Raw genomic sequence first — 11,134 nt, forward strand, 5'->3', positions numbered from 1 at the left:
ATGTATTGGCAGAAGTTGGTGCACATTAAACCTTTTATGGCATGAGTTTTACCTTTTTGAACTTGAACCGGTGCTTAAAAGAACTTTATTTTATGCTGATATTCTGATACTAAATGGAAAATTCCCTTTATCCTTTTCTTAATGCCAGATAATAGTTAGGGAAGGAATTTTATAATAATACCTCTAGTTTTGATGGAATCTGTGCATTTATCCCATATGTTTCATATGTTCTCTTTCAGATTCTGCTTGGGCCCTCTAGAATCTATCATCTTTAGTTTTTTATTGGAAGTAATTCTCTGAAACATCCTTTTAGTCCTATTTAAAATTTCTATCCTTTAAAGCAAATTGTGGATAAGTTGCAAAAGAATCTTTAAAATTTAAGAAATAAAGAAAAATATGTCCATTTCTTGAAAGAGAAACATCAATTGCTATTAGCTTCTATGAAAGAACTTTTTTTTTTTTTTACAGATATTTTAGTTATGTTAATTTTGAATGTCATACTGATTTAGTCTTCTAATCTCATTAACTTTTCTACATTCCATTTATTCCCATTGTCTGGAATCTGATATTCATTTTGTTTCTTCTCACAGTGATCTTTCCTATAATAATTTTACTTGGCCGGTTGATTGCCAAGAAATTCAGTAAGTAGATTTATTCATAAGCGTAGCATTCAATATAGTTACTACTTAACTTCCTTGACATGATTTTTCATCATGTGAATTAGAAATATAAATCGCTACCAAAGCTCATCTCAGAAGTACAACTTGTAAGACTCTTTTCTTCTCTTTAAGATTTGTCGTAAGTTCTAGATATAATGAGTGAATAGTAATGTTAATTGTTTGGTTTCCAACTCAAGTGAGGCAAATTTTGAGCTTACATATAAAAACAATTTAGTTTGTAATGCTAAATGAAGTAAATGAAATATAAAAACATAAGTTTCTTTTGGGTTCCTCAGTTATCTAAGTTTTTTTTTTTTTTTTTTTAATTTCCTCGTGTTGTGGAGAACAAAATATTATTGATTCATCTTTTTTTTTTTTTCATTTCCTGCGTCTTGCTTGTGCCCCTTCTCCTCTCTTTCCTCTGTTGTCATGGCATTGCCTTTTAATATAATGTTTTTATGTGCATGTATTATTATTATTATTTTTGAATTTAAGAGTGTGTACAATGTAATTTGGGCTGGAGTTCTTGGATGTTGACTTAGATTTATGTTTGTGGTTTGGGCTGTGTGGTGATATAGGCAGGCAGCAGATACTTTTGGTGGGTCAGAGTTGGCAATTCCTGGGCCTGATAGTGTTGTGTTTTATCTTTCATTTTGTCATATATTTGAGAAAGTTTACTTATATGTTTCCAGTATGACTCTGGATAGAAGCAGAAGCCCACCACGAGCCAAGAGGCTTCGTAGCAGTGACCGTGCTTCTTACCGAGACACACCTTACCCAAGGCATCGTCGAGTTCACCGGTTTGCTCCTTTATCAATTCAGCAAAATCTAACTATTATTCCTTTTATCTATACACACACACACTTATAGCCCATGTTGCATAAATGTTATAGTTACATGTTGCGGTTCTTGTTTGAAAAGTGTGCTCTTAGTGATGATTATGTTCTTTTGTTTGTTCCATTTCTCACTTGTTCTTAGATACAATTTTCCTTTTTTCTTTTTTCTTGGGCCTTGCTTATTACTAGGAATCACTTATGTTCGGGTGCTTGTAGTGCTAAAAGATAAAACTTATGCTTTTATCATGTATTCACATTGTGTATGTCTGCCTCTGATTGGTGACATGAAGAGACTAATTTCTCTACAACTATTGCAAAATTGCAGTGTCCTTATCTAGTTCTGGAAAACACCATATATAGGAACTTAATGTGTATGCGTGTGTAGATGGCTTAAAATTGGGTGGATGCTTTCTTGTTGTAACTTCAAAATTCCATGCAAAAGTAAAAAATAAAAAAGGATACATGAAGGTGAAGAAATTGAAAATACCATAGATGAGAATAACTTGAATAGGGCATGTGATCCTCGAGTCTTGCTTTGGAGTGATTACCTAAATCAATGTATGGTTATTTTCTAACAAATATATTATTTTCTTAAACAATTTGAAAGAGCTGTTGTAATAGATAAAATTGAGAAAGAAATCTCCTCTGGAATTCTATTGAACATCTACTTGTAAACACATTAACATTGTCTGTGGTAGTCCAAGCCTGCAGCATTGGAGGTTGGTATCTTCAATATGTTGATTTTCTAAATGTGTTCCTCTCAAAAGTGGTCTCCTTGATGTGTGGACTCTACCTTTGTTAAAACCAAGATCTTTTAGTTGTTGCTGTCTTTTGGTTTAAATTATCACAATTCACAACCAATTATATTGTTAATTTCCAGGCAAGATTATCTGTGCAATAAATGTAAGAGACCAGGGCATTTTTCCAGAGATTGCCCAAATGTGACTAGATGCAACAACTGTGGCCTTCCTGGGTAAGATGAATTCCTCCCCTTCTAGTTTCTCTAGAACATTTCATGTTTTATGAGAGAACAATTTCTAGAATTAAAATGTGTCAATACTTGGTTGATGTATCATGTATGGTGGTTCCTCAGGATAGTTTAAACCCTGATTCACACACCAAACTGATTTCTGGCAAAAACCTGATTTAATATGTTCTCCTTTGTAGCCACATAGCTGCTGAGTGTAACTCAACAACCATTTGTTGGAACTGTAAAGAGTCTGGACATCTTGCAAGCCAATTTCCTAATGATCCAGTGTGCCATATGTGTGGAAAAATGGGTCACCTGGCTCAGGATTGCTCATGCCTAGGTCTACCTGCTCATGATGCGAGACTCTGCAACAATTGCTACAAGCCAGGCCACATTGCTACGAACTGCACCAATGAGAAAGCTTGCAACATATTCATGTAGCCAGTTACTATATCATAAGAATATATTTATCTATTTTAAGGAGAATTATTGATTGGGACATTTTACTTCAGGGCAAGTTGGTGTGGGAGGATTTCAATATCATGGAGGAGGCAAATGGAATTGGTAAAGAAGTCATTAAACAAACTAATGTGACTGTGACGAACAATACCCTAGAGATCCGCTTGTATTGGGCTGGGAAAGGGACAACATGTATCCCTAAGAGAGGAAGATATGGTCCTCTAATATCTGCTATTTCTATATGTGCCAGTAAGTTAAATATTCATGAGCCTCTCCTTTCAAAATTAGTACAATTGTTGCAGCTAATAATTGTGTGTTCTTTTTTTATGTTTAATTTTCCTTAGTCTTACTGTTTGGAATTTATACTGGGAATATAGTCCGTGGCTGGGTTTTCATGCAACAAATTAGCTAAAAAATGCTAATGCAAAATCAAGTAAAGGAATGATAGTTTTTACCATCAAAGTTGAAACATTAGAAATTGATAAAAACAACACTTATAAGTAGTTTTCTACAACCAAATAAAAGTGGGCTACCCAAGGCTCTGGTTTTTAAGGTAATGAGGGTTATATTTGCTGTGGTTCTTTGAGGTATTTTATGGGTTAATACCAATAGGAAAAGCTTGCTAATATTTATGAATGGCAATGGAACTCATTTCAGTGCTAAGCTAGTGTCATTATTTCATGGTTAGGATTTATGATCAACAGGTATCAATATAGAGGTGATGTCTGCTCTATTAGGCTCCAATTGATCAAATATGTGAAAGAATGGAATCATCTGTGTTGCCTTTGGAGTTCAATGGGAACACTGATCGGTGCATAATTCAAAGTGCAATGTCGCAATCTGTCCAAAGCAATGTTTCTAGAGTTGTGGATGCTTCTACTTTTGGGGTGTCTATACATGAATGTTTTAGGACCACATCAATGTTTGAGAAACAGGCTAAGGTGGATGCCATACTTCTAAATTTTTGTATTATTCCTTGAACTTGCTTCCAGAAATAATCTGGATTTGAATAGCTTGTAATGGGCGTTTGGTTTTTTGTTCATCATCATCAAGCCTTTTATTGGCAATTTACTTGCTTTAGAGCTCTTTATTGTTATTGGGTTGTTCATTGTCTTTGTAGTGGGTGCATTCATAACATGGAGGACATTGGTGTTAACGGGTATCTTCAAATGCTTTACAATTGTTCTTGTTAAAGAAAGATATTTGACAACTATTTGGTTTCATTAATAACCCCAGCCCAGCCCAGCCCAGCCCCGTCCCACCCTGACAACACACACGGGTCGGGACGGGCCGAGGATGGGAATGCCCCACCCCGGGTTTGGGACAGGATGGGAAATAACTAAATATTTTGGGATGGAATTGGGATAGGGGTGACTCGTCCCAAACCCGCCCGTTTCCATTCCTAGTACCCAGTCGCAAGGAATGGAAGGGGGGGGGGGGGGGGGGGGGGGGGGGGGGGGGGGGGGGGGGGGGGGCGGAGAGGTTTCCAACGCCGATGGGAGTTGTCTAGGTGTCGAGAGCTGCGGCGCATTAGTGGTCGGCGGAGCGGCAGGCTGGCAACTACTGTGGGGGGAGGAGGGAGGGTTTGTGATAAGATTTCATGGTTAGGAACTATAAAAAAAAGGGGGGAGGGGGGGGGGGGGGTTGGAAAGACCTCTCTATATAAATCTCTCTTTGGATAACCTCAGGACGAGAGGAGGAACACTTTTAAATTCCCGTACTAAGAAATATATAGAGCTTTTGCTCTGCCTTTCCTTCTCATTTTTGTTTTCACTTTTCTTGCTAGCCAAACAACCTTTGAGGATGATTTCTCAAGGGATGAGTGGCTAGGTTTTACGTTTCTTGGAGTGATGGAAGTTAGGTGAAGGACCTGAATGCAAAGGTGGGAGTTGTCCTTACTTTAAACGAAAGTAGTTGTTCACCATTAATGGTTTTTATTTCAAGGTTTAGCTTTAAATCCTTTAAAATCACCTTGAATGGTCAATACTTGGTAAGCTTTTCAGATTCTATGGATGCTTATTGCTAGATCCATGGACGTCTATTAGTTATCATTTACGAGCCATTGGAAGTTGGTTCAAGGTGAGGGTCTTTAGTGTTTGAAGTCATTAATGGGAAGCAATTACCAGTTTTCATGAATCCTTTAGATCAAATCTTAATTGCTAAATACAAAACCGGTTCGGGAGATAACCATCCTTTATATTATTGTCCCCAACGTGAGGAGAAGATCCGAAATCTCCTCCTTTGCCTAAGGAACCCGATCCTAGTGACCTAAAGCTCCAAGAGACCTTTTCTTTGTAGTTAACTTCACTTATTGTTTTTTCTTAACTTAAAATCAATCTTTGCAACCATAATTCCATTTTCTTTAAAAGCTAACTTTCATAAGAAAAAACACCATTTTATTTCCTTCACTAAGTCAACTGTACGATGAAAATCCATCCCTGTGGAAGATCCTAGAGCCACTATACTATGTTAGCTATGCTACCATAGTGTGAGGTGATTTAGGTTTTATAAATTTTGTTGGTAACACCCGTTTAATCCATAATCAAATGGCGTGATTGCAATTGGGACAAATCAAATGGCGCCGTTGCCGGGGATTGAACCCGGGTCACCCGCGTGATAGGCAGGTATACTCACCACTATCATTGGTTGATTACAAGGAGAAAATAGTAAATTACACAAAATATCTAGAGATAAAAATCTAACGGAGTTGGTGCACAGGAAGATTTTGCATACCATGCGAAATTTCGCATGGTGTGTGAAATTCTTTGGCTACTTCTTGTGGTTTCGCATGGTGTGCAAAATTTCTTTCTCTAGTTTTCTTCCTTGCATCTCTATGATTGGCTTGGAAAAGGGCTATGAAGTGCTCCAAAGCTTGGATTCTTCATTGATTACTACTCCAAAAGTGCTATTTGATAGCTTGTAATAAACTTTTTTAAACACTTTTGAGTAGTAATTATCACCTTTTAACCCAATTAACATATTAAGGACCCTTGCAATCAATTCTAATCAAATTGTGTTAAGTTTTGGTGTTTTGATAGCTTTTTGATCACCAAAGCAATCAGAGATTGAGGAGAGTTTTTTGGAATCCTTAGCAAAGCAATGGAAAGCTCAGAAACATGAAGAAGCGAAGCTTTGAAGTCCTTTGCCATAAGCAAATCCGGAATGCAAGGAGTAAAAGATGTCCGGACACACCATCGGATGGCGGCGGAATTGAATGATCCGGACAACATATCCGGATAGGAGATGCTATCGTCCGGGTGTGATGTTCACAAGTATCGTGTGCTTCTCCCTGAGGGAGTCCAGATAAGGGAGCGCGCCACATGTGCTCTTAGGGAATTCGGATGGAGTTGATCTGGATAGCCTTGCGCACTCCGTGTCATCCGGGAGAGGGGTCCCTACACCTTGCACACACAGACAGTCCCCTTTGCGCAGCATAGTTCAGTCCACCTGGGGAGGAATTCCGTGCGCTGACATTTCATATCCGGAATTCCATGCGCCGACATTTTACATCCGGATATCTCACAGCCGGATGGGAGAGGAGGACGTTTCAACTTCTCCGGTCAGACATATCCGGATCCTCTGATAGCGCTTACCCGAAGAGTTTTTCTCTCAGTATACAGTGCTGCGGTGTTCTCCTGAAGCTTCCTGATATTTCCGACCGACATCTTGAGATATTTTGCTTTAGATATTTGTTGTCTAAATCCCCAAACTCTCCTTGTAATCCACCTATCATAGGATTCCTTATTCTTTAAGTAAGAACAAAGGGGTGAATAACCTTATATATATAGTTTGTACTTTTCTTTACAGAGGATATTATGTAATCAGGGGAAAAAAGAAATATATTTCATAGAACACTTGCTCTGTTTTTCCTTCATATAATTGTTTTCTCGTTAGTTTTCCTACTAGCCAAACAAGCTCTGAGGAAGTTTCCTCAGAGAATGAGTGGCTAGACTTTTAGTTCCTTGGAGTTAAGGTTGCCGGGAAAGGTTCCAAGTGCAAGAATTAGTAACTTTGTGGTTTCAGTCATTAATGAAAAGAAAGTGTGATCCTTTAATGATTTCTATGTTTTTAGTTAACTTAAAACACCTTCAATTCACTTGAGCCAACACTTGGTAAGGCACGTGATCTCCGTCCATGGAGATGCACTTGTTTATCTCTTGCGAGCTTTTGAGAAGTGACTTGGAGGTAGGATTTTCTAGAATTGCCAACACTTGGTAAGCTTTTGGACTCCAAGGAGACATTCATTAGTTATCTCTTGCAAGCTTGAGAAAGGAAGTCCAAAGTTAAAGATCACCTTGAATGGCAAATGCTAGGTGAGAGGTACGAGTCATTGCAAGTTGCATCAGTGAGAGGGAATTAGAGCTGAAATCCATTTAAAGGTTACATCTGTGCAACACCGGTTAGAGAATTGACTATATGTTAATTCTCTAATGCGAGGAAATGAACCAAATGACTAGAGCTCTGTTTTTGCATAAGGAACCTCCCCTGTGAACCTAAACCTCCAAGGAATGTTTTTCTTCATAAGTAATTTCCATTACTTTCTTTTTAGTTAGCTTTAAACAAACCTCATTTAAACAAAGTTTGTGTTTTATTTCTTAAGCTAACCTTGAAATGAAAAAGCACCAATTTACTTTGAATTGGTATCAATTGTGAGTTGAAAACCCTTCCCAGTGAATGATCCTAGAGCCACTATGCTATATTAGCTAAGCTATCCTAATGCATGGTGATATAGGTTATAAATTTTGTTGATTACTCTCTCAATTAAAGAGCACCAGCTGGACATGAATCAGCTGAGACGCCAATTAGGAACGAATCAAATGGCGCCGTTGCCGGGGAATGTGCCAACTTCATAGTGATATTATTTCAGGGTACTTGTGGTTTTCATCACAAGTTTGGTGAGTTTTCTCTCATTTTACTAACTCTTTTAGTTTTTTCTTTTACTCGTTTTTATTCTAGCATAGTTTTTAATTTAGTTTTAGTTAATCGAACTCTTTTTGGTAGTTTTGTTTCTGTTTTCCTCTGTTTTTGTTTTTTTTCTTTGTTACAGTTGATACTAGTTGTGTATGCCAAAGTGGATACGAGATTGTGGAGGAAGGCTTGTTAAACTTGAAACACCTCATAACAAGGAGTTGGAAGTAATCTTGAACATCATGGAAACTGCACTTGAGGATCAGCATAGTCACCATGATCATCAAGACAATCCCAATGAATTTAGATCAATGAGGGACCGTATGCATCCACCTCGTATGAGTGCACCATCATGTATAGTGCCCCCTATAGAGCAGCTAGTGATCAGACCCCATATTGTGCCACTTCTGCCAACTTTCCATGGAATGGAAAGTGAGAATCCTTATGCCCATATCAAGGAATTTGAAGATGTTTGTAATACATTCCGAGAGGGAGGAGCTTCCATCGACCTGATGAGGCTTAAACTATTTCCTTTTACTTTAAAGGATAAGGCCAAGATTTGGCTTAATTCTTTAAGGCCAAGGAGTATCCGTTCTTGGACTGATTTACAAGCTGAATTGCTCAAGAAGTTTTTTCCTACTCACAGAACAAATAGCTTGAAAAGACAAATTTCAAACTTCTCATCTAAAGAGAATGAGAAATTCTATGAGTGTTGGGAAAGATACATGGGAGCCATTAATACTTGTCCTCACCATGGCTTTGATACATAGTTGTTGGTGAGTTATTTCTATGATGGGATGTCTTCCTCAATGAAGCAACTCCTCGAAACAATGTGTGGAGGGGATTTCATGAGTAAGAATCCTGAGGAAGCTATGGATTTCTTGAGTTATGTAGCTGAAGTCTCAAGGGGATGGGATGAACCGCACAAAGGAGAAGTGGGAAAGATGAAGTCTCAACCAAATGCTCTTCATGCTAAGGTGATTACTACCAAAAAGTGCTATTTCGTAGACCTAATAATAATGGTTTTAAGCACCTTTGAGTAGTAATCATATTCATTTAACCCAATTAATTCACTAAGGTCCTTAGTAATTGGTTTTAAGTATTTTGTGGCAAGTTTACATGTTTTTATCAGCTTATGAACCAATTCAAGCATGCCAATTGATGGAGGAGCTATTTGGGCGAGTTAAGCAAGGATTTTGGATGATTATAGGCTTGAATTTCAAGTGGAAACACGAGCACAAGCAATGGAGAAGAGGAAAACAGAGTGAAGAAAACAACTGCAGTCTTCTTTCGCACTTTTGAAGCACATCCCGAAGTCCATTTTCTACATTCTATATACCATTTCAAAGATCAGGAAGTCAAGAATCTAACGCTTCAAATCGTGTATAATTTGGAGCTAAAATGTGGAAGATATGGCCTTCGGAAGACAACTGCATCATGCCAAATGACCAATTTCGCAAGGAGATTTTCCTCATGGTGCGAAATTTGGCCATTTCGCACCATGAAGAAATACCTTGCGAAAATTTCGCAAGGAGGATTTAGGCACCTTGCGAAATTCCTTTGAATCCTCTGTTTCTCCACGCACGCACCACCGACTTCCCAAATATTTTTAGCTTGATATTTTCTCGTGTAAATTCCTTTTGTAACCTTGTATTCAGCCGACATAAAGCTTTATCTTGTAATTTTGCTATATATAGAGGTGCACAACACCTCCAAAAAATGATGGGATGATTGGGGGATCGATCCTCTGTACATTAACTTAGAAATATATAAAGATTTGTTTTTCTCTCTTCTCCTGTTCTTCCCCATTTCTATTTTCTTAGTAGCCAAATAGCCTCTGAGGGCTTTTCCTCAGAGGATGATTGGCTAAAACTTTTAGTTTCTCAAAGTATGGATGTTATGTGATGGCTTGGATGCAATCCCATGGAAATTTCTCGCACCTGGAAGGTAAGGTAGTCGTTTTTCATTAACGGTTCATTAATGCAAAGTTTGGTTTTTATTTCCTTTGGACAACTTCCAACGGCCAATACTTGATAAGCTTTTGGATTTCTATCCATTAGTTTTCTCCTACGAGCTATTGGAAGGTGAGGTTTTCAATTCCAAGTTTTGCATTAATCTGTTAGAACCAATTTCAATGGCCATTGAAAGGTGAGTTTATCACCTGGAATGACTTTGAGTTGCTAATATTTGGTAAGCTTTTGGCTTTAGACCATTAGTTATCTCTTACGAGCCATTCAAAGGAATTGTAAGGTGAATAACCATTGATGAAATTCACTACCATCTGTTTTGCCATTTTAAAGGATTAAAACTTGATTTGCTAAATCCATACCAGTTCGGGAAGCAAGCATCACCATAGTTGCAACCCCAACGCGAGGAGCCTATCATGAGATTTCCAATTTGCATAAGAACCAGAGCATAGCTATCCTATCTTTGAGAAACTTGTTTTTACACCCTTTCATTTTAGTCTTTAATGTTAGCTTAGATTAGTTTAAATCTTTCTAAAACATTTGCATCTTCTTTTAAAGCTAACATCCATAAGAAAATCACCTATTTTCCTAATTTGAATATCACTTGTGTTTGCAAAAACCCTTCCCAAAGAACGATCCTAGAACCACTATGCTATAGTAGCTTGGCTACTTTAGTAATAGTATTTAAGGTATAAATTTTGTTGATACGCCTTTAAAGCTAAGCTACCATGAGTCGCATCATAAGGCTGGGATGTACACCTTGAATGAAGATGATGATATGAAAGCAAAATTTGCAGCTATGACAAGAAGTGGAGGAGCTAGAACTGAAAAAGATGAATGAAGTGCAAACTATTGCTGAAATACCAGTGCAAGTAAAGCCATGTTCTATTTGTCAATCTTATGAACACTTGGTGGAGGAGTGCCCTTCAATTCCAGTTGCTAGAGAAATGTATGAAGAACAAGCAAATGTCATTGGACAATTCAAGCCCAATAGCAATGCTTCGTATGGCAATACTTATAACTCAAGTTGGAGGAATCATCCAAATTTTTCATAAAAGCCAAGAGCACCTCAGTACCAACAGCCGGCTCAACCATCTCAACCATCCCAACAAGCTTCAAGTCTTGAACAAGCAATAATGAATCTCAGGAAGGTTGTGGGAGATTTTATTGGAGAACAAAAATCCATCAACTCTCTGATTACTACTCAAAAAGTACTATTTCATAGCTTATAATAAACTCTTTTAAACACTTTTGAGTAGTAGTTATTGCCTTTTAACCCAATTAACATATTAAGGACCCTTGCAATCAATTCTAATCAAATTGTGTTAAGTTTTG

General features: G+C 37.7%; 1 protein-coding gene and 1 non-coding gene across 2 annotated transcripts; one reads left to right on the top strand and one right to left on the bottom strand.

The window, feature by feature from the left end:
- The first annotated feature begins 1,135 nt into the window (after positions 1-1,135).
- Positions 1,136-2,906, top strand: LOC132254276 (uncharacterized). The gene is made up of 3 exons (XM_059739571.1): positions 1,136-1,459; positions 2,376-2,468; positions 2,663-2,906. Exons 1-3 carry the CDS (start codon positions 1,353-1,355, stop codon positions 2,904-2,906), a joined length of 444 nt encoding a protein of 147 aa, XP_059595554.1. The 5' UTR covers positions 1,136-1,352.
- A 5,579-nt stretch (positions 2,907-8,485) lies between these two features.
- Positions 8,486-8,592, bottom strand: LOC132254393 (small nucleolar RNA R71). Its single transcript, XR_009466673.1, has one exon. It is a non-coding gene; the product is annotated as a small nucleolar RNA R71 (small nucleolar RNA).
- Positions 8,593-11,134: the final 2,542 nt, after the last annotated feature.

Source organism: Vitis vinifera, chromosome 9, assembly GCF_030704535.1.
Source record: "Vitis vinifera cultivar Pinot Noir 40024 chromosome 9, ASM3070453v1".
Classification (NCBI taxonomy): Eukaryota; Viridiplantae; Streptophyta; class Magnoliopsida; order Vitales; family Vitaceae; genus Vitis; species Vitis vinifera.